This window comes from Bos grunniens, chromosome 26 (assembly GCF_055505025.1).
Source record: "Bos grunniens cultivar Pamir isolate PY7600 chromosome 26, Bosgru_T2T1.0, whole genome shotgun sequence".
Lineage (NCBI taxonomy): Eukaryota > Metazoa > Chordata > Mammalia > Artiodactyla > Bovidae > Bos > Bos grunniens.
Genome location: NC_141190.1, coordinates 17717705 through 17741442, shown reverse-complemented (window position 1 = coordinate 17741442; position 23738 = coordinate 17717705). Strand labels below are relative to the sequence as shown.

Here is a 23738-nt window from a genome sequence, read left to right as displayed (position 1 = left end):
ACTTTCCTGTCATCTCATCCATGTCAGGGCAGTGTGTCTCCTGCCTAACTGCCTCTGATAGGGTAAAGTGCACCAGGAGGTTTTTTTTGGAAAGGACTCAGGGTATTAGGATCCTCTTTATTCCTGGTTGTGCCAAGTCAGCCCAATTTCTGTCTGCTTATAACCGAGATCCGCCGTCTAGACACGTCAAAGACAACCACAAAGTATTTGCAGATCTCAGTGGGAAAAAAGAAATGGTAGTGTATGGAGAAACTTGCAAATTACTTTCTCTGGTTCCTAGGTGGTTAGTGAGACAACCCAGGCCGTGAGATGCTCACATAGAAGGTGCACAGTTGCCCCCACTCCAGGACTCTTAAGTGGCCTTTCGGACTAGGGTGATGAGACGGGCGCACGGGGATAGGTACCCAGGTCTCCTTGCGGCTGAGCCCAGGCACTCTACTTCCGAGCACGGTCTGCACCTGAGAGCCCTTGCCATATTCCTTCCTGCCAGCTGCGTGTGCTGCCCTCTCTGTTTCTCCCTCCCCCTGCCTTCTGTCCCTTCCTCTTTCTTCTTTGCCCCTCCCTAAAGACCGAAACAAGCCCTGCAGAGCCCATGCAGTCTTCCAGCAACAAGTTGAGCAGGGAAGACTTGTAGCAGGGCAGCAGTGGGAGCACGTGTCCTCAGTAAACACCCCTTGGCTGGGGGAGGAACTGGATGCCTTCTCCAGGGACAGAGAGGAAGGTGCCCAAAGGGGCACATGCTGAAGCTGGCCATCCACCCTGGTGAGGGGCCAAGCTGAGACAAAGAAGCACACGTCACGCAGGGATGGTTGAGAGCATGGGTTCTGGAGTTGGATGGCCTGATTTCTAAACCCAGCTCTGTTGTTCACTAGTTGTAGGACCTGGGGCAAGTTGCTTCTCTGAGCAAGTATTTCCTCACTATAAAAGTTGAGATAATCACAACAATGTGAAGATACAATGTGTATGTGAATACACTACTGACTGTACACTCACTTAACACTAGTTATCATAAATTTAATGTTATGTGGTTATTTTTTAAATGGGATAACAATAGGACCTATATCACCAGGCTGTGAGGGCTAGATGAGATAATACACGCAAAGTACCTGGCACACAATATATGCTCAGTGAGTGCGGGCATTCACTGCAGTGCCACTGAGTATCCATTTGACCACTGGCCTGGCTCTCTGGGCCTGGACTTGTAAGCATAGCTCTGGGCTGTGGTATAAACTGGAGGGCACATCCCTGCTGTGGAAAGGCTGGTTCTTGAACAGGAAACTTGGACCACATGCGGAAAGGATGGAGCGGCATGTGAGGGAAAGAGCTGGGGGAATCCTCAAAATTAACCTGGGGACAACGGCAGAATTTCTTTGGAATTTAATGTCCTCCCTTCCAAGAGGAGGTTGACCCAGGATATTCCTAAAGTCTCTCTCACCATCAGACTTCTGTGACTACCTTGATGACAGGCAAAACTAGGAGTTTTGGAGCTGTGTGGTCTGAGCCCAGCACTGGGGTCTCCTGGGCCTTGTATCTGCGTCTGTGAATGGGGCTGGGGGAGACCTTACTCTCAGGAGCATCTTGAGGTATCCTATGGTAGAAAGGACTTGCCAAAACTTCTGTGCCAGCTTCACCACGGACCGTCTCCAGAAGGAAGGGACTTCGGTTGCTGAATTCGCAAATCTAAATATAACACCAGTAATGCCACAGGAAGGCTGGCCCGGAGGAAGCTGGGCCAGGCTGTGGGGAGGAGGGACGCTAGTGCGAGGACCAGGGCTGCTGAGTGCAAAAACAGAACAGTCACTCAAAAGCAGCATTCTGTTTCAAAATGACCGTCAGTAGCCACAGACTTCAGTTTTGAGACAGAAATTATCCAAAGGGAAATTATTTTGTGTGAATTAGAGATGCCCCCCCCAACCTGCACCTCCCACCTCCCGCCCCATCTGTCTCTCTCTGCCCTTCGGTCTGACACAGGTCAGATGTTTCTGTCGTGTGACATGGTGGCAGAAGGGACCTTCCTCCTACATCACCAGAGGCAGGGCTTGTGTCATAGCAGCTCTGAATCCACACGCGCCTTGCTTGGTTTGCTCACTGAATACTGTGGAATAACAAAACAAATACACATCTTGCATAAAACAAATAAGATTAAATTTTAAGGGGAAGACCCTGCCCTCAAGTCAGTTGTTGTTTAGTCACTAAATTGTGCCCGACTTTTTGTGACACCTTGGACTATAGCCCACCAGGCTCCTCTGTCCATGGGATTCTCAAGGCAAAAATACTGGAGTGGGTTGCCATTCCTTTCTCCAGGGAATCTTCCCCACCCACGGATCGAACCTGAGTCTCCTGCACTGTAGGCAGATTTTTTACCATCTGAGCCATCAGGGAAGCCCCTAAAACGTTTAGTTGTATCCAAATTTTGAAGACCTTTGATTGCCAAGATAATGAGTGTGTACCTTATCCTGCAAGAAACTGGGAGACAGCAATGACTATCCATGAGTGGAGCGACATGATAAAAGGAGCAATTTAGGAAAATGAACCCGAAGAAGGGGAGAGGCTAAAGGGAAGGAGACAAGATGGGGGAACACAGAGGAATGGATAGAGAAGATGGGGTACATATATACAATGGACTGTTACTCAGCCATAACATGAATGAAATAATGCCCACTTGCAGCAGCATGGATGGCCCTAGAGTTTGCCATACTGAGTGAAGTCAGACACAGAGAGAGACATATCATATGATATTGCTTATATGAGGGATCTAAGAAAAAATGATGCAAAGGAACTTATTTACAAAACAGAAATGGACTCATAAACTTGGGAGAGTGAACTTGTGATGGCAGGGGAGACAGGCGAGGGGGGGGACAAATAGGGGGTTTGGGATTGACATGTACACACTGCTTTATTTAAAGTGGATGACTGGCAGGGACCTACTGTGTAGCATAGGGAACACTGATCAATATTGTGTGGCAATCTGAATAGAAGGAGAATTTGAAAGGGAGTAGATACATGTGTATAACTGAGTTGCTTTGCTGTACACCTGAACCTAGCACAGAATTGTTTATCAACTATACTTGAATATAAAATTAAAAGTTTTTTTTTAAGAAAAGATGGGTTGGAGCACTGGCGTAGTCTATCATCCTGAGATCACAGTGGCTGTAGCTGTAGGAGTGAACAGGAGGGTAAAGAGAAGGGTAAAATTTGTCTAAATATGAATTGATATAACTAGTGATAGGAGATGAATAGTCAGAGAAAAAGTGAAAAAAAAGTTGGAAATTTCAAGAACACCAGATTATTTAATTACGTATTAAATTTAATAACAAAATATACCATAAAATGACTAGTAGCATCTTAAAAATAAGTCCTGAGTCAATAAGTGAGATCATTAAAACTCCTGAAAAAGGAGGAAGTCAGCTAAGCAGACCTAGTGATGATCACTGCATTTTTAAAAATCTGTTCATAGTATGAAGTGCTCAGAGACTGGATTTTTTTTTTTTTTTCCTCTATATATATACCAAAGAACGCATTAGAGATTTCTACTCCAAATTGATCTTAGAAACATATAAGATGGAGATACCAGGCCAGTTGTGAGGAGAGCACAGATAGATGTCCTAAGAGTACCCAACCGAGTAGATGTAGATAATTCACAGGCAGTCATCTGGGCAGTTCAGAGAGAGGCTGAATAACTCTCGGTCAAGACAAAAAGCCAGGCTTGGTTCAGCAGACACTGGAGAACTGCTGTAGGCCTTAGAAGAGAGAGCAGCCTGGTGAAAGCTGGGTTTTAGAAACATGAGCTGAATAGACCCTGACAAGCCTTCAGAGCATGGACTGGAGAGGCACAGTGCCAGAGGCAGCTTTTTCCTAATGTGAAGGGGAAGCTGTAGGCTTGGATCTTGGTTGCAGGAGAAGGACCAGCCCTGTGCATACTGAAAGGATGAAGCTCCAGATCTGGGCTCGAGGTTAGGATGTGGGGATGAAGAAGGAGCAAGGATTTGCCTTGTTCTTTTTGTTTGTGAAGAGTTGCTTGAATATGAAACCTTCTTTAATCCATTCCTAAATCCAGATTAAATAGGGATTTTCTCAGATAAACATTGCTTTGCAGTCCACCTTTTCTCGAAAAACAGTGAAAAAAACATCATAAAGTTTGCTTTCTCATGGTTCTCTGTGAGTGCACTGAGCTAAAAACAAGATATTTTCTGGGTTTTTTCTACAAAACTTTAAAGAAAGCACTTCTTGCAGATGATACCATCTTTCAAATCATCTATATTTAACAAAAATTATTAGAAAGGTATTAATGAAATATGACTTTACTTGGAGAACTCTTTGATGGTCTGGCCATATGCAACTGCCTTTCCAGTGAACTTCATGCCCATCCTGCTTCTAGTAGAGCTCTGCATCCCACCAGTCCCTCCTTCCATGCCAATCAGCCATGCTAGGGAGCATTTTCAGTCAACCATCCCTGCCACTACCAAAAAACAAAAACAAACGAAAAAACACCCCAGAACCGCCAACAACAGCAATAATAAAAACCAATTCTGGAGTACCTTCCGGTCTGGAGAATATCTATCCAAGCTCGTTCTACAATGACCATCTATTGCTTACAGCTGCCATTATAGTGGCATACAAAATGGTTTCACTGTCCTAAAAATCCTCTGTTTCACCTACTTATCTTTCCTTCCCTCTTCCTGAACTCCTGACAACCACTAATCTTTTTACTGTCTCTATGGTTTTGTCTTTTCCAAATTCCAGGTGGAATCATACCTTAGGTAGTCTTTTCAAACTGAATTCTTTGACATATATCACATTTTTAATCAGAAATCATCAGAAATTAAAAACTATGCAACATATGCAACCAGCCACTATTTGCCTCTGAGTCCAAAAAGAAAAGAAAAATGGTTATCTTTTGCCATTCAAATTACACCGGTCCTATCCCTCTTTTACAGACTCCCTGCCCCTGGGATTCTGGGAGTCCCAGGCTGCTTGTACCTCCCACATCTTCCCCCTGGCTCTTGCCTATCTCCAGATCCATTCACCACTCTCCTAGGAGCCATCCTGGTGCAGATGGCATCCTCTAGGTTCCATCTGGATTTCTTGGGCTCCTTCCACCTCTGGCCACAGACCCATCCCTTATTTCCTCACAGTCCTAAGAGAGTTATGAATGTGTAATAAAACTTCACTGAAGTTTGAGGAATAAGAAAAGGGAAGTACATCACGAAGAATGATTTATTTTTGTTACTAGTCAAGGCTTCACTCAGTAGCCTGGACCCTACCTCAGGCTCTCTCTGCTTTGCTCCCAGCCAGAGAACACTTCAAATGCCAGCTTGCTTCTGCATGGTGAGAATGAGTGCTTCTAGGAGTCAACTCAACCTGTAGTCGAGGGACCAGCAACCAGGAGGCCCAAAGAAGACAGGAGACATCCTGATACCAGAGCCCAAGACCTGTCTACCACATCCTCATTTCCCTCACTTGCAGTTTCTAGACTGGAGTCTTTGCAGGATGAGCGACAGTGAGGCTGCCCATCCCCCACAGATGGGGCTATGGCTGTGTCTTAGTCCTAACAGCACCACATTCTATGTTCTTCCATGTTAGAGCACCGTATTAGGAATGGCAACATCTCAGCCAGGTTCTCTGCTGGGAGCAGGTCTGCTAGCTTTTGGATTATTGCACAGCGTGAGGGGCACATAGGCCCTTTATCTCCACTCTGCAGCTGCTGCAAACTATGGTTCAAGAAAAAAGCATATGACTATAAAATAAACAAAAATACACAGGCACCAGGTAGTCTAAATTCACACAGAGAAAAATCAAGTCCCGTAAAGAAGTGACCATCTAGTAAAGCATGCGTCCAGATTGGGTTACCCAACTGACCAATCAGTTTCTCTGCCAGAAACTCTACACTTGGGTTAATGAGGACTTTAATTTTCTGCAAGCAGGTATTTGCTTTATTTGGCACAACTGAAAGGTTTGCAGTGGAAAAGGGTATGATCATCACAGCAACAACAATCACAGTGGTGCTCAAAGGGTGGGCTCCCGACAGGTAGAGTCAGCGCCACCTGGGGACCTGTAGAAAATGCAAATTCTCCAGCCCCACCACAGACCTGCCCAATCAGAAACCCCAGGGGTTGGAGGGGAACTCTGGGTTTCCAAGGACCTCTGGGTGATTCTGGTGCAGTTTATTGTGAGAACCACTGGTCTGCCAGATTCTAAAGCCTCTAAACTCTTCTTTGAAGACAAAAAACTGCTCGTAACTTTCAAACAATGATCTTTCCTCTTTCAAGACATCATGGGATCTAAATGAGATCCTGGTTCAGTCAGGGCCACAGTACTCCAGTGTGTTGGTAAATAGCTAAGTTTATTGATATTAACCCAAAAGCTTGAAAAAAAATTTAAAACAACAGGAAAGGAGAGAATATAATATTCAACTTGGTTTATATAAGGAATAATAATTATTTATATGACCTGCTCACTATTTTGAGTGTGAAAATGTCATACTGCTTAAAAATAACATATTAATGCTGTTTTAAAATGTAGATACGTGTAGATAAGCTTTGTCCTTCATTGTATTTTGTTAACATAAGCATGGCTATCTCTTCACAACTTTAAAAGATGAGAACACTGAGATCCCATTATCCTTCTCCTAGCCTTGCAAGGATATCTCTGAAAGGGATAATCAAAGTGCAGCTACTTTATGCCTTACCTATTTTCACCCCCACACAGCTTATCACAGTGAAACAACTGTCGTTCAACTCAAGAGCATCTTCTCCTGAAACAGTCCAGTTGCACATTTCTTTGCTATTGCATATCCTCCAAGTTGTGCTAGAAGACAAAAAGTGCTCCAGAATGGAGCAGAAGATACTAAAGAAGGCAGCAAAAGCTGTGCACCAGACCGTGTGTGAAGAGTTGATAAAGGGAGCTGAGGGCATCACCACATCTTCTTGGTCTGGGGGATGCCGACTTGTACCACGTAACAAGGTTGGCAGCTGAAACTGAGCAGTCTGTGGATGGCAGGATTTGAGTGAATGAGATGCAGAGGGAGGAAAAAAATTTAAACACAAAACATGTAGTTTGTGAAAAAATTCAACCATTTGCTAAAATTATAGATTATAATTATTTTAATAATCTATCAGTTCAGTCGCTCAGTCGTGTCTGACTTTTTGTGATCCCATGAACTGCTATAATTAAAAGTAATTATGAAATGCCAAGAAGCATCAACTACCTAGCTGAATAATTGAAAAAATTACATCAAACTTTTTTGCAACAATTTACATGTGACTATTTACGCCTACAGCAAAGTCAGTTATACAAATCAGCCTCTGGCTCCCTATTACTCTGCCTGTGTCCCACTCTTCAGGAACCTCTGATAGGATCCTTCACTCCAGTTCATTTTGCCCTTCAATCCAGTTAGGCATTAAGTGGGGTAAAGACATTCCACTTGGTTATAGCTGGCTTACAACTAGAGTGCCCTCTGCTCCCCACTTGAAATTATTCAGTTTCTTCCTAATCAATCCATTTCAGTCTGTCTCTCAATCTCACTTCCTCTCTACTCCTACACCTCCTATCTTCCCCGCCTCCCCACTCCTCTATCTCACAGGTTCTCTACAGTTCCTCAGCAAAAGGAGAAAAGGGTTTGCACGGGATGTATGTGAACAAATTCTAGAATGCTATATGCTTCTGAGGCAACTTAAAGTCCAGCTGGAAGGACGCCCCTGTGTGTCTCTGATGGACCAGGTGGTCCTCTTCTCTCTCATCCATCCTGTTCTCTCCGCTGCTGAGCCTGGTGCTTAGCTGAGCTCTCATACATGTGGAATCAACACACCCAGCCTCCTTTACTGGTGATGTAAGATATGGTCTCATTTCCTTTGTTATGCAAACGATGAAATGGCACTGACCTTCTCATATTCAAACTTGAACCCCTCACTGGGTTGCCCAGTCATGTAGATAATTCTCCAAGGTGTAGCCTCAAGAAGTCTCTCTTATCTTTCTACTCCACCCTCCAGCTTGTCTTCCCACTGCGATCCACCCCTCAGTGCCAATGGAACACACTTTCCCCATAGCCCGATCAAAGCTGGGCTACAACTCCTGACAGGATACCATTGAAGATTTGGGGACAATAAAGGGAATTATCTCATTGAAAAGGGCTACCGATGGCACCGCAGATGGCTCTTCTCAGAGCAGAGGCCCAGACCCAGTCTCGGGTTCAGGGCCACATACCTCCCCACCCCTCCAGCTTCACACTGTAGAAAAACCCTCAGGTTTGTCTACGCTTTTCAGGTCTACAGGTCCGAACAATCATTAGACCTAGAAGGGAAAAGAGCTCCCCTACATGCCCAATCTACATTACCATTTCTTGTTTGACAATCTCCCTTTTCCCAAGATAGTTGAGAGTAGGAATGTCCACTGTGCAGTAAATGTCCCATCACCATGATGTCTGACGGCCCTCAGGAAATAGCTACAGCAGAACAACAGGAGAGTTGTTGTTGTTCAGTCATTAAGTCGTGTCTGACTCTGCAATCCCATGGACTGCAGCACACCAGGCTTTTCTGTTCCTCACTAGCTCCCAGAGTTTGCTCAAATTCACGTCCATTGAATCGGTGATGTTATCTAACCATCTCATCCTTTGTCACCTCCTTCTTTGCCTGCCCTAAGTCTTTCCCAGCATCAGGGTCTTTTCCAGTGAGTCAGTTGTTCACATCAGGTGGCCAAAGTATTTGAGCTTCAGCATCAGTCCTTCCAATGAATATTCAGGGTTGATTTCCTTTAAGATTGGCTGGTTTGGTCTCCTTGCTCGTCCAAGGAACTCTTAAGAGTCTTCTCCAGCACTACAATTCAAAAGTATCAATTCTTCAGTGCTCAATCTTCTTTGTGATCCAACTCTCACATCAGTACAGGACTACTGGAAAAAACTAAGTTAATTTCAGCCTGAAATTAACACTTAGTCGGGAGGCCAACAGGTCAGGCCAGGCAGAGTTCCTCTGACAAGCTGTTCTCTCATCCTCTCAAATGCTCCATCCCTATACCAAAAAGCTTTGCAGCATATACATTGTAAATCCATACATAGCCCAAGAGAATATTTCTCCCAGATTCCAGTTCCTGTCAACAGGGTTTCTTTCGTACGCCTATGCTAAGCTTAACTGTGTATCACTCTTCATAACAGCTAATAGACAGCCTAGCTCCCAGAGTGAGAGAAATCCTCGTTTTTTTAATGGAAAAACTCCCTTTCCTCCTGGAACAATGGCTATATACAAGCTTTTTGTGAGCTCAGTCATGTCCAGTTCTTTGCTGCTCCATAGACTGTAGACCGCCAGGCTCCTCTCTTCATGGTATTTTCCAAGCAAGAATACTGGAGTGGTTGTCACTTCCTACTCCAGGGGATCTCCCAACCCAGGGATTGGACTGGTGCTTCTTGCATCTCCTGCACTGGCAGGCAGATTCTTTACCACTAGTGCCACATCGGAAGCCCCACATACAAGCTTTGTATTTCATTAACTAAAATGCCCAATGAAATTGTTTTCTCAGAAGAAAGGAAAGCCTTCCCTGAAAGGTAAATTCATATATGTTACTCTTTCAAGGCAGAACCATGTGAAATTTTATTTAGATGTATTTTAAATTAGAAAGTCATTATGAAGAAAATAAAACATGGTCCTATACGCTGAACTTTTTTCTAATTCATAAATTTTTCTAATTACAATTGGCCTTGTAACAACCATGTAACAATTTTTTGCATATCCTTCTACAAAGCTATGTACATACCAGCACACATGTATATATGTCTTTTTTTCCTACAAAAAACATAGGAAAACATAGAAACATTCTTTCTTTTCTTTCGTCTCATCCTCCATTTTCATTTAACTTAATAATATCTCAAGATTTTTTTTTACATATTAGCAATAGAGATGTATTTTTTTTTATAGCCTGTGGTATTCCGTTTATGGCTTTATCAGTGTGTATTTAAGAAGTTCCCTTTTAATAATCAGTGGGCATTTAGGTTGTTTCCAGGTGTTTTGGTGGGAGAGGCAGAAAGGATTAGAGCTATTACACCTATCTGGAATAAACATTCTGATATGTATGTTTGTATAGTTTGTGACTATGTTCATAAGGTAAATTTCTAGCAGTGGAACTTCCAGGTCAAGAGGCAAGGTGGTTTTTCATTTTGACAGATATTGATTGTACTAATTTATATTCCCAAGAATATCTGTATTTTTATATACTTGCCAACCGTGGAGATTATTATACTTATTAAGTTTTGCCAGTCTGGTAATCAGAATATTATACCTCATTATTCCCATTTAAATTTCTTTAAATATAAGTGATATTAAATAACTTTTTATTGATCTGTTGGTCACTTGTATTTTTTTTTTTCTGTTAGCTCTGTGTTCACATCTTCTGCTCATTTTTCTATTGAATTGTTAAACATTTTTTTTTACTGAGTTGTAAGATGCTTTTTTAATCAAAACATGTAGTTCTTCTTATATGTGCTGCAAATGTTTCTTCCAACATGTATTTATCTTTTGATTTTGTGCACATTACTTTTTGCTCTGCAGAAGTTTCAAATATTTATGCAACCAGACTCATTCATCAGTTTCTTTATGACTTCTGTGTATGTACAACTTTTAAGTGACAATTTTTCCAGATTCTGCCTAGTAAAGTTAACCTGCTCACAAAAAATCTTAAGCCTGATTTCTGTCTATACTGTGTTCTTCAAGGTAGCTCCATCTTTGTATGGTCTGAGGACAGTAAGTGATAAATGGTGAGGCTTCTGATAGCTTATGACTCCTCAGAACAGACATAGCTGGGAGTCAGAATTTCTCCTAGACCCTGAGACTGACCCAGACTTCAGTGGGTCAATGCATGGCCCGATGACCACACTCCTTATAGACTCAGTCACACCTTCCCTCGGTTCAAGTAGTAAGTGGCCAGCTTAATTGAATACAATATAATTCATGCTATTTGGGGGTTTATTTATTTGGGGCCTTTTTCTTGTACTCAAGAAGGACAGAAGACTTAAAAATCAACCTAGTTATTAATATTTTATGTTTCATTTCATTTCATACAGGCAACTTCAAAAGATGGTCCATGATATCAAGAACAATGAAGGCGGAATAATGAACAAGATCAAAAAGTAAGTCAGATGCCACAGCACTATGTGAGCACTTATTTATGTAAATAACATCTTATGCCAGCCTGCAGTAAGTGGGAGAAAACGAAGTTCCCTGTTACCCGGGTGAGGAATGACAACCTCTCTAGCATGTGACACTTTCTTACTCATGGCTAGAGTCATGGTGGTCAGACCCGCATTCAGGAAACATGGTGAATGAATGGCTGGTACTCAGGCACCTTGCTTTTCTCTCTCACTCCTGGACAGCTGAGTTATGTCATTCAAGGTGCTTGGCAAACATCAAAAGAGACGTTTATAGAAGCCAGACAATCAGCTTCTTTGACCACTTAGCTAAGGGCCACTAGGATGCGTTTCTGTTTTGGAGAAATTCAAAAGAGAAATTGCAAGAACACAGCCTGATTTCTTTAGGATGCCACAACTGTTTTCCATATTTTGATTTCTGCTTTTTCAATTATGACCTTAAAATGGTGTTTTCAATCGACACTTGGAGAAGGGAAGTTAGAATTCCAAATCTTCCTACACATACACACACACAGACACACACCTCTAAGGTTTTGTTTTTGTTTTTGCAGAGAATAGAAATTGTACATTACGCATACCTGAATTTGCCACTCGAAATTAACTCAAGAGGAAAGGGGAAATGGTACTCTGTTAAGTTTTTGTTTAAGGCTTTTTTGTTTTTATGAAAGTAATACAGATTCACTAGGAGAAAAAAATCAAAGAGTTCAGAATTGCATGAAGTAAAAATCTCTCACCTTCTCCTACTCCCACCCTAACCTGCTCCCCAGAAACGGGCACAGCATGAGTGAGTTTGGTATAAATATCTGTATGTGTATGTTTACACACACACATACACACATTGGCATAGTTGTAGTCCCTAAATATACATTACATACATGCATACAGTTTCATCATGAGTGGCATCATGCCACACACACATTCTACCAAGTTGCTTTGTTTGTTGGTTTTAATTAATGCTATATATGGGCATTTTTGTTAGCACATAAAAATAACCATAAACGTTTTAAACAGATCATTAATAGTCTACTATAAATATATTATCATTTATTTAACCAGCTATATACTGGTGGATTTCTTTGAAGTAGGAGTTTAAATGTACATTTTGGAAGACAATTTGATAATATCTATGAAAGTTTTATGGCCATTTCTTTTAGTTTACCTGTCATAAATAATACTTCAATAAATATCCTGTGCAGACTTTTGAGTATACCAGAAAACTAATGAAATGAAATCTCTAGCTTCTGGATAGGATTTGTGCCGTTGAGATTTTGGTTGATATTACCAAATTGCTGCCCCCAAAGTTTGTACCACTGGTTGGTGGCGGTTTAGTCATTAAGTCATGCCCGAGTCTTGCAACCTCATAAACGGTAGCCTGCCAGGCGCCTCTGTCCATGGGGTTCTCCAAGCAAGAATACTGAAGTGGGTTGCCATTTCCTTCTCTAGGGGATCTTCCCAACTTAGGAACTGAACTTCCCAACTTAGGTCTCCTGAATTGCAGGTGCTACGAACAGTGGATAAAAGTTCATTTCCTTGTGGCTTTAGAGCAGAGTACATTTTTTCTTTTTTGGCCTTTGCTAAACTTAAGAGTAATAAATCACTTTTCATGGTGTTTTTAGGCTATACAATGTAAATGAGTTTCAATATGTGTAACTGGTCATCACAAAATAGTTAAAATGATCTTCTGCTTGAGGGACAGTGGTCATCTCATACAGGAGAAGAACCTGTCTTCATGGTCTCTCCTATGACTGGGAGATGTGTGTGTGACTATTTTCATTTCTTATTTCTAATACATATAGAATCTCATTGAAATAGAGAACCCTGCCAGTCATTGTTTCCATCACTAGCAATTCTAGACTAATTATCTCACAATTGCCAATTTTACAATATACCAATTCTTTCAATAATATGAAGCCTTTGTATAAAATGTCTCCTTATTCAATTTACAGCAGCCATGGAGCTCAAATTTTCCCAGATAATTTCTATTTCATTCTGTCCACTATCCCCTAATACTTGACAAACTGTGTTTTCTTCTCTGTTTGGAAAATATGACTGCCCCAGTCATCACCCTGGTGAAGTCAATGGCTCTTTTAGGTTAAAGTGCCCCAAACTTAGGCTCTGGCTCAAAACCAAGCCACAGGTGCCACCTTCAAAGGAGGAAGCACAGTTGAGCACACTGGTTTCCTAACACGAGAGCATGACAGAGTTGTCACCAGTTCATGGGTGAATGAGAAAAGAAGGCCCGTAAAGAGTTGAGGGTTGGCGTGCAGCTGCTGGTTCCTCAATGAGGCCCAAGCGATACCTCTTATCTCTGGTCGATGTTCAGTGATCAAGGATCCTCTCTTGAATTGCTCCTTTATTCTGAGATGATGACCTCACACTTTGGGGTATTAAAATATACTTTCTTTTCCTTTTTTGAAAAGACAGCAATAACATATAATGGTTGGTTTGTGCTTTTTGAAATCTTACTGTTCCATGAACAGACCTGGCACCAGATCCAGTTTTGTTTTTGTTTTTCTTCCCTTCCCTTCCTTTCTTCCTTCCTCCATAGACAGTCCCTCTCTCTGGACCTCATCCTAGGTCTAACAACAATGTCTTCCCAGCATGCCCTTTTGGCTTGCTGAGAATTGAATGAAACAATAGCTAGGAGAGTCTTTAGGAAACAAAAAATAATTTCTAGGCAAATATAATTAATCTTATTTTTGCAACATTACAGTTCTGGTTTATCAGCCTTTTTTTTTTTTTTTGTAATCAAGCATGATTTTCTGTACTACCTTTTTCCCCAAAAATGAAATATTTTTGTATGTAATGGTTACCTTGTGTGTGTGTGTGTGTGTGTGTGTGTGTGTGTGCTCTAAGTCACTTCAATGGTGTCCAACTCTTTGCGACCCCATGGACTGTATCCCTCCAAGATCCTCTGTCCATGGGATTCTTCAGGCAAGAGTACTGGAGTGGGTTCACACCCTCCTCCAGGGGATCTTCTCAACCCAGGGATTGAACCTGTGTCTCTTGTGTCTCCGCATTGGTAGGCGAGTTCTTTACCACTAGTTCCATCTAGGAAGCCCCAGTGATTAGCTTATATACAGCTTAAGTAAACAGATGTGATGTTTTAGTAAATGAAGGCTACTGGGTTTTATATAGGTTTTATTTATATATGTCTAAATTTCACTAAGCAAAGCATTCTTACATAACATGCTAACTATTATTAAAAATAATAACTTACTACAAACCTTACACATTTCAAATAATGGAAGGGAAAGCATTGTCAAAAGTTATAAAAAGTCTAAAAACTGGGATACGTTTTGAAATGTAATTTTAGTTTTTTCCGTTTAATGAATGGGAAAGCTTTGTGAATATTCAGAACATACGTATATGCATAAATATAGTAGTTTTGAGAGTGCTTGAAACAATTCAGCTTTTATCTAAACATCACAACCCTCAACCTGGAGACACTCACTGCTCACTTATTTGACATTTTTTTCAATAGTACAAAAAATAATTTCATCCCAACCTACGACATTTTAGTTCAGCATTTTAGCTGAGTATAGCTAATTTTTCTTATTATTTAAAGCATTTACTGAATTATTTATTAAAATAGAGTTCATCTTCTCTTACCTTCCTGTCAAACCAATCAACATTTATTGTCCTCGAATCTCTGATCTCTGGACTTACTAGTATTCCTGACCTCTCAGAGCCCTTTCACCTCCCGACCTCACCTTTGCCGAGTTTCAGCCACACTGTGCACTGAGGGGGAGGCGCAGAGGCAGGAAATGCTGGCTAATGGCTTCACTACATTTACAGTACATTTAGTTTTTCAGTGTGATGGGTTCAAAAGAAGCCATTATTCTGTTAGTTATCTACCCATTATCTCTAAACCTGCTTCTATTATGGGCCTTGACAACAGCTGTCCTACTCACTGATCATGTGTCTAATTTGTTATCTACAGGCTGAAAGTCAAAGCACCTCCAAGTGTTCCTCGGAGGGACTATGCCCCAGGTAAGAGTATTTCTAAACTACTTGGACTCTTGACTAACCTAATGTTCACAATTCCTTCTTGAAAAGGGAACACTGTTCTACTCATTTGAAAACAAAAGAGCCCATTCTAATTTTAAGAGTAATCTGACTATAGTGGAGATATAATGGTCCTTTTATCTGTCCATCCATCCACCCATCCATCCATCCACTCATCTATTGATCAAATATGTATTAAGCAATTTCCATGTGACAGGCATATACAGAGTCTTAAGTAAAAATACAATGAAAATAAGACAGATATGGTCTCCATACTCACAGAATTTATAGTCTAGAAGGGAAGATAGATGATTTTAAAAGCAATTACAATTCAGTGTGATGGGGAAGCACAAAGTTCTATGGAAGTACATAACAACAGTATCTAATCTAATTTGAGGTGGAGAATGTGGCGAAAGTACGGAATGGAAGGCTTCCTAGATAGAGAATTGTTAAAACAGATACTTGAGGGTCCATGAGGTTGGGGGCGGGGCGGGGGAGGGGGAGCACAGGGTACGTGGAATAAATTCCTGATGGTACATAGTTACTCAATCTTCTCCAAGTTTTAGCCCTACAACCCCATTCCAACTAGGATTAACTTGGTCAGGAGAGAGGAGTTAGCCTGGAGATGGGTAGGTTTATGACAACAGAAAGCTAAGTACACCAAAACCTTTGACTGTGTGGATCACAACAAACTGTGGAAAATTCTTCAAGAGATGGGAATACCAGACCACCTGACCTGCTTCCTGAGAAATCTGTTTGCAGGTCAAGAAGCAACAGTTAGAACTGGACATGGAACAACAGGCTGGTTCCAAATCGGGAAAGGAGTTCGTCAAGGCTGTATATTGTCACCCTGCTTATTTAACGTATATGCAGAGTACATCATGAGAAACACTGGGCTTGAGAAAGCACAAGCTGGAATCAAGATTTCCAGGAGAAATATCAATAACCTCAGATATGCAGATAACACCACTCTTATGGCAGAAAGCGAAGAACTAAAGAGCCTCTTGATGAAAGTGAAAGAGGAGAGTGAAAAAGTTGGTTTAAAACTCAACATTCGGAAAACTAAGATCATGGCATCCAGTCCCATCAGTTCATGGCAAATAGATGGGGAAAGAGTGAGAGACTTTATTTTTTAGGGCTCCACAATCACTGTAGATGTTCCTTGGAAGAAAAGCTATGACCAACCTAGACAGCATATTAAAAAGCAGAGATATTACTTTGCCAACAAAAGTCCATCTAGTCAAAGCTATGGTTTTTCCAGTAGTCATGTATGGATGTGAGAGTTGGACTATAAAGAAAGCTGAGCACTGAAGAATTGATGCTTTTGAATTGTGGTGTTGGAGAAGACTCTTGAGAGTCCCTTGGACTGCAAGGAGATCCAACCAGTCCATCCTAAAGGAAATCAATCCTGGATATTCATTGGAAGGACTGATGTTGAAGCTGAAACTCCAATTCTTTGGCCACCTGATGCAAAGAACTGACTCATTTGAAAAGACCCTGATGCTGGGAAAGATTGAAGGCAGGAGGAGAAGGGGACGACAGAGGATGAGATGGTTGGATGGCATCACCGACTCGATGGACATGAGTTTGAGCAAGCTCCAGAAGTTGGTGATAGACAGGGAAGCCTGGTGTGCTGCAGTCCCTGGGGTCGCAAAGAGTTGGACACGACCGAGCGACTGAACTGAAATGAACTGAAGCTAAATAGATTTTCCATCACAATTTCCTTGTCTAGAAAAGATGCATTGGGCAGGTAGGTCTAAAATCTCATTTACTTTCTAAAATATAAGGATGTCCTGGATGTGGACAGGTCTATCCAGCCCTCATTGAGAACCACAGGACTACAGACACTGATGATAACTCTTCCTCTACAGAATGACAACTGAAACCAAACCTCAACCTTAAAGAATGATGACTACTTTATTTTTCTCTACCACTGATCAAGATAGCATTAAATCAGATAGTTGAATTTTCCTTGAGCACTAATGAAATTTTATCACACTGAGAAATGCTGACCAGCATTCCAGGTCTGGTCACTTACTCACGGGACCACTTTTTAGAACTCTTTAGGTGAGAGAGGATTTATTGACCTCACACTGCCAATCAGTCAGCAAGTCTAGACAGTTGGCCAGGGATTCCTTTGCAATTTGGAGCTAAAAAAATTAAGTACCCTGACCTTTAAAATCTACCCATTTTGTCTATGGCCATATCACCTTGAACATACCCAGTCTTGTCTAAAATCTACCTAATCAAAAATTTATAAAAACATATATTTTCCCCCTCAAAGTTCCAAAAAAGAAAAGAAATCAAAGTAGACTGCACCTGTTAAGCCCAAAGGCTTGATTGAAAAATATGGAATCATGGGGTCTCAGGTTTAAAAGGGGGCCCAGAGGTCATATAGTCTAACATCCAATCCATTGCTTAAAGTTACCCCACTCCCACACACCACACACAGGGCTCCCTTTCCACTTGGAAACCTCCTGTGATGACCTCCCAAGCCTGTTTGAGCCCATCAGGAAGAAACAGCCCTGGAGCAATGTAGATGTGATCCATTTCCTGTGGCTTCCTAAGTCTGTCCTGCTAGCCACACAATGCAAGATTTTAAAAATTCTAAAAAGTGGAAATAGAGTTATTCTGTGCAACTTCAAGGAATAGAATAAGATGTTAGGTCATTTGAATGGTTTCTTTCTAAAATAAACATCTCCAGGTGCTTCAGCTGTACCACACATTCTTTGATTAACTCCACAAATATTACACGAATGTCCTGTTTGATACTCACTGTGCTAGATATGTAACAAGAAACAAAATATAGTCCTGGACCTAAAAGAACCTAATGACTAGTGGGGAATCAGATAATAAATCAGAATGCAAACTGGTAAACACAAATATCCAAATGTGGTAACTGCTGTGAAGGAAGGTGGCAGATGCAGTGATAGGGAATCTGTATAGGGTAGGTGAACAACTTGAGTAGTCAGGGAAGGTCTCTCTGAGAGGCTGCCATTCAATTTGAAACCTGGAGAGTTAGCAGGACCATTTGTTACTTTGTAGATGACCCAGTGGCACTGGAGATGCTGAACACAAACATTAGGAGCTCAGGCAATTCGATCTCTCTGACTTTAGGATGGATGTCTCCTGATGGTCCTCTCACACTCAGCTGTCTCCTTGCTCATCCCCTCGCCCAGGTCCCTTCTTTTCCTCTACCTTTTACTTGGGCAGAAGACAGGGAGCATTCACGATTTATTTACCCTTTTGCCTAACCACACATGCTGGAGATCATCCTTGATTCCTCTTCTTCACTCAACCTCTAAAAAAAAAAAAAAATCAAACTCTAAATCTTATTTATTCTCTTTAAATATCTCTCAAATATTTTTGCTCCTTTCTATTTACAAAGTTATAGCTCAGACTCTGCTCATCTCTTGCTTGTCCTAGAACAAAAGCCTCTAAGTAGTCTCCTGAATTATTAATTTCATGGGGTCTTTTCAGTCTTCACCAGAAAACTGTTCTGAAATACCTTTGCCTAAATATTTTCATGGTTTTACATCATCATCAAGAGGACCCACAAACAAGATCCTTCAAGGTTCAGGCACTAAATGGCTGTGTAATCTTGGACAACTCTTTTCTCGTTTCTCAGTCATGCAGGGCTGAACCAGAAAACCTGTTAAGTTCTCACCAGAGCTAACACTCTGTCAGAAACAAGTCCTGGGAGGCCAGGGCCTAATGATGAAGCAGTCTCTCCTAATCTTCCCTAACTTTAGGACTCCACTGCTTTCAATCTCCCTGATGCTCAGAAATGTTCCCTTGCTTGACCTCAGACACCTGCTATCTTCCCTGAAACTCCCCAAATAGTCTTGATATCAGTACCTTTGTACTTTATCTCTCTTATGACACTGAAATGTGGTCAGGTCTTCTAAGTCTTTGCTCTGTGTGTGTGTGTGTGTGTGTGTGTGTGAATGTGTGTACGTGTGCTAGTCGCTCAGTCATATCTGACTCTGTGTGACCCTATGGACTGTAGCCCACCAGGCTCCTCTGTCTGTGGGTTTCTCCAAGCAACAATACTGAAGTGGGTTGCCAGTTCCTTCTCCAAGGGATCTTCCCGACCCAGGATCGAACCCAGGTCGCCGCCACTGCAGGCAGATTCTTTTCCGTCTGAGCCACCAGGGAAGCCCCCAAAATGTAATTCCTAGCCTGGCAGCATCAGCATCACCCAGGAGCTTGTTAGAAATGCAGAATCTCTGCTCAATCCTAGAACTGCTGGATCAGAATTTGTGTTTTAACAAGAACTCCAGAGAGTTTGAATGTATATTAAATTTGAGAAGGCCTGCTATAAACCACCAACTCTGTCCTTATTGATTCTCCTAAACTGAAAGACAAATCTATTAAAATTCTAGAATCTCCAAAATTTATCCTATCGTTTCAACAGATCAATATAGTCTTGCTTAGTCTCCCTGCTTTTACACTCAATCCCTGGAAAAGGTCCTTTTGGCAAGACTACCATCATCACCTGCAGTTGGTACCCCCCTTGCCACTTCCTGCCCCCCCTCCCCAACTCATGTCCCAGGAGCATTTTGGGCTATTTTTCCAGAGCCTTGAGGTCCTTGTGCAGCTGCAAGCTGGGGCCTCAGAAACCAGCCCTGACAGTTTCCCCTGAACCCATAGAGTCTTCAAGGACATTGGAGGCCCCAGTGTTTGGAGATACTAGCCCGCCAGACCTCCTGAGTCCAGAAAGCCAGTCAAGTGCTTCCTAGAGGCCTATGCAGATTTGGTCCACCCAAGACTTCTGAAGCAGCCCCACCTGTTTCCTCTGGATGATAGATTTATGTCCTCTGTCCAGTCCAGGAAGCTAATGGCTTCCCAAACCCATTAAGCCAAGGTGGAGAGTGTGTTGACCTTGGTGATGCTGACCTTCAGAAAGCAGAGGATAGAAATGGCCAGAGCTCCATAGGGGTCAGCAGAAGTGTCATCAGTCCCTCTCATTAGAAGGCGGAAGGACAAAGCTTGAATCTTACAAACAGTGGAGGCCTGGACCTCCTACAGATGCAAGCAGGTCAGGCCAGTGTGCAGCCTGCTGCTTTCACTCCAGACCCCACAATCTACTTGGGCTCTGAGGAAAGAACTTTGTTTGCAGGAACACCACGGTCCACCAAGCAAACTATTATTCCGGTGCAGCTGGCATTGCTGGGGGAAGGGAAGCTATTCAGAACAGACTGGGTGTTTACTCTGACCTGGACGTTGTGCTAAGCTCTTTATAGACATTCAGTTCAGTTCAGTTCATTCACTCAGTCAGTCTAACTCTTTGCAACCCCATGGACTGCAGCACGCCAGACTTTCTTGTCCATCATCAACTCCTGGAGCTTGCTCAAACTCATGTCCATCGAGTTAGTGATGTTGTCCAACTATCTCATCTTCTGTTATCCCCTTCTCCTCCTGCCTTCAATCTTTCCCAGGATCAAGGTCTTTTTTAATTAGTCAGGTCTTCACATCAGGTGGCCAAAGTATTGGAGTTTCAACTTCAGCATCAGTCCTTCCAATAAACATTCAGGACTGATTTCCTTTAGGATTGACTGGTTGGATCTTCTTGCAGTCCAAGGCAGTCTCAAGAGTCTTTTCCAACACCACAGTTCAAAAGTATCAATTCTTCACCACTCAGCTTTCCTTCCAGTGGTCATGTATGGATGTGAGAGTTGGACTATAAAGAAAGCTGAGCGCCAAAGAATTGATGCTTTTGAACTGTGGTGTTGGAGAAGACTCTTGAGAGTCCCTTGGACTGCAAGGAGATCCAACCAGTCCATCCTAAGGGAGGTCAGTCCTGGGTGTTCATTGGAAGGACTGATGTTGAAGCTGAAACTCCAATACTTTGGCCACCTGACACGAAGAGCTGACTCATTTGAAAAGACCCTGATGCTGGGAAAGATTGAGGGCAGGAGGAGAAGGGGATGACAGAGGATGAGATGGTTGGATGGCATCATCAACTCGATGGACATGGGTTTGCGTGGACTCCAGGAGTTGGTGATGGACAGGGAGGCCTGGTGTGCTGCGGTTCATGGGGTCTCAAAGAGTCAGACACGACTAAGCGACTGAATTGAACAGCTTTCTTTATGGCCCAGCTCTCACATCCATACATAACTACTGAAAAAACCATAGCTTTGCTCATTTAATCTCTCATTGTGCTTGTGCTAAATTACTTCAGTCATGTCTGATTCTTTGTGACCCTCTGGATTGTAGCCTGCCAGGCTCTTCTGTCCATGGTATTCTCCAGAGATGAATACTGGAGTGGGTTGCCATTTCCTCCTCCAGGGGATCTTCCTGACCCAGGGATCAAACTCTTATGTCTCCTGCGTTGGCAGGTGGGTTCTTTACCACTAGCACCCTAATCTCTCATCAGTGCGTTAAATAGAAATGGCTATCTTGGTTTCACAAATGAGGGAAATGTGTCTCAGGAACATTCAGTAACCTGTCCACTAAAAAAGACCCACCCCAGGCTTCCATTCCATTGTTCCTCCCTTTGACCCAATTTAGGATGGTTACAATTTTCCAGGATATTTCTTATTTATTATCCTGAAAGCCCCAGAGCTTCTAATATTAAGTTCAAGAAGCCACCTGCTTCTTGAACTTTCAGAGTTGAACAGCTTCCTGTATCTCTGAGTCTGAGGTCTGGCTAGAGAGGGAGGGTGGGAAGGGGAGACCAGTTGTGGTGCACCCAGAGTCTTCTGGGGTCACTGCAGAAGTTCCTCTGGTCACTCTTCAAACCCCTGAGAGGTCAGAACTGAACAGGCCTCTCTCCCTGTACCCTAGGGCCCTGATACCCAGGGGCTGTTGTCATGCCCTTAGAGGGCCACCTTCTCCTCCCCCACTGATGTCATGCAGGGAGGAGATCAGAGCAATGATAAAGTAGGGAGACCTCAGGGCAAAGGAAGACACTTAGAAAGCGATCGCTGAGTAAATGCCCACCACAGAAGCACAAGGCATGCATAACAACCCTTTTCCTGAAACATACTTGCTTTTGAGAATGAAATATAGCTTGCTTTTTCTCGTGTCCTGGTGTCCCTAGTAAAGCTAGCATTCATTTGATCTTTTGTCTCCCTGGTTACTTCTAACTGGTACCAACAAAGCTGAACATGGGAAGAGCTGTATTCAACATCAGTTCTGACTCATGCAACTAAGAATAGAGGAATGAAACTTGCACTCAAAAGTATTTTAAAACCTAGAAAGTCCTGAGAGATCACCCAATCCAAACTTCTCATCTTAGGGACACTGGAGACCACAGAGGCACAGGGAATGCCCGAGGTCATACAGACAGCTGATACCTGAGTCAGGACCCTTTCCCCTACAGGGCCCTGTGAAAGGTGAATGATCATACAGATAAAGGGAATTTCTAAGATGTTAAGGGTTTAAATGCAAGTTACCACTCCCAGTCAGTCTGGCAGAGGCTAGCTTTGGCCTCAGCTCCGCACACCAAGTCACATCCCTTTCTCCTCTGGGTGTACCCAGAGGGACTGTCAGCTCGCTGCCTCCCCCGCAGCCTCGGTAGTTCCTCTTTCCGTTCCTTCCCTGTGTCTGTCCCCACCACCGCAGCTAGACCACCCTCCTTCCTCTCTTCTTCCTGTGTCGTACTGCAAGTCTCCCCACTGGTTGCTTGCATCCCGCTCTGCAAGAGGAGAACTGTGCAGGGCCCAGTGGCCCAGAGCACAGCCTCTAGAGTGAGATCAGGGCCAGAGTGGAGGACATGTGGACACGCAGTTGTGGAGTGCACCTCAGTGCCCATCACTCGGAGATCACCAGGCCCACCCAGCGTCTCTGGTGCCCCCGAGGACACCCAAGCAAGAGACTACATCCACACCCTCTCCTTTACCCTTTCCCTCAAGCTCTCAACACAGAGTCCTTTACTGTCCTTCCAGCCATGTCTCCCCATTCCCAAGAACCCCCAGTCTGGTTCAGACTCGGTCTCATCACACCTTTGTATTAGTCATCAATCGTGTCCGACTCTTTGTGACCTTTTGGACTGTAGCCCACGAGGCTCCTCTGCCCATGGGATTTTCCAGGCAAGAATACTGGAGTGGGTTGTCAAGGTTACTCAAACACCATCCTTGTCAGCCTGCCCCTCTCCACCTTGTCACTGGAAAATGCAGTACCCACTGAGGCTGGAACATCTCCCTGCCTGGCAGAGAACCGAGCTTTATTTACCTGTCAGCGTATTTCCCTGTGATTCTCCAGCGCAGCTCATCCATTCTGTGCATGGCTGTGCCTTATGGATGCCCCTTCCTTCCACTGGCTAAGCTGTGCTTCTGGAACTGACACCTAAGCCCCCATCCTGAGGGTGGAAGGAGAACACCCTCCTTCATCACCATTCTCTTTTAAGGCCTAGTTCCAGCCTGCCTGGGGCACACGGCCTCAGTAACCTCTTGGCCCTCAATGAGTGCACGTTTCTCCAAATTCCTCCAGCACCTGGAATTATGATCGGCTGCTGGACATACACCAGGAAATTTTATACCACCTCAGATTGTCCTCAGTCTGATTCGTGAAAGTTTCTCTAGACTCTAGGTCTTTTATTTCATGTAGAGGCTGGGCTCAGTGAGAAGATCTCAGCCTTTGGGGTTTTTGGGCCTGG

At 43.0% G+C, this 23738-nt stretch overlaps 1 protein-coding gene across 2 annotated transcripts in view; it reads left to right on the top strand.

Annotated features, from left to right (window-relative positions):
- Positions 1 to 23738, top strand: part of BLNK (B cell linker) — an 82611-nt gene that overhangs the window by 11851 nt on the left and 47022 nt on the right. For both annotated transcript variants that reach the window (XM_086378931.1, XM_086378930.1), the window contains exons 2-3: positions 11045 to 11110; positions 15072 to 15121. In XM_086378931.1, coding sequence (XP_086235057.1) covers positions 11045 to 11110; positions 15072 to 15121 — 116 coding nt within the window. The remainder of the gene's footprint in view (positions 1 to 11044; positions 11111 to 15071; positions 15122 to 23738) is intronic.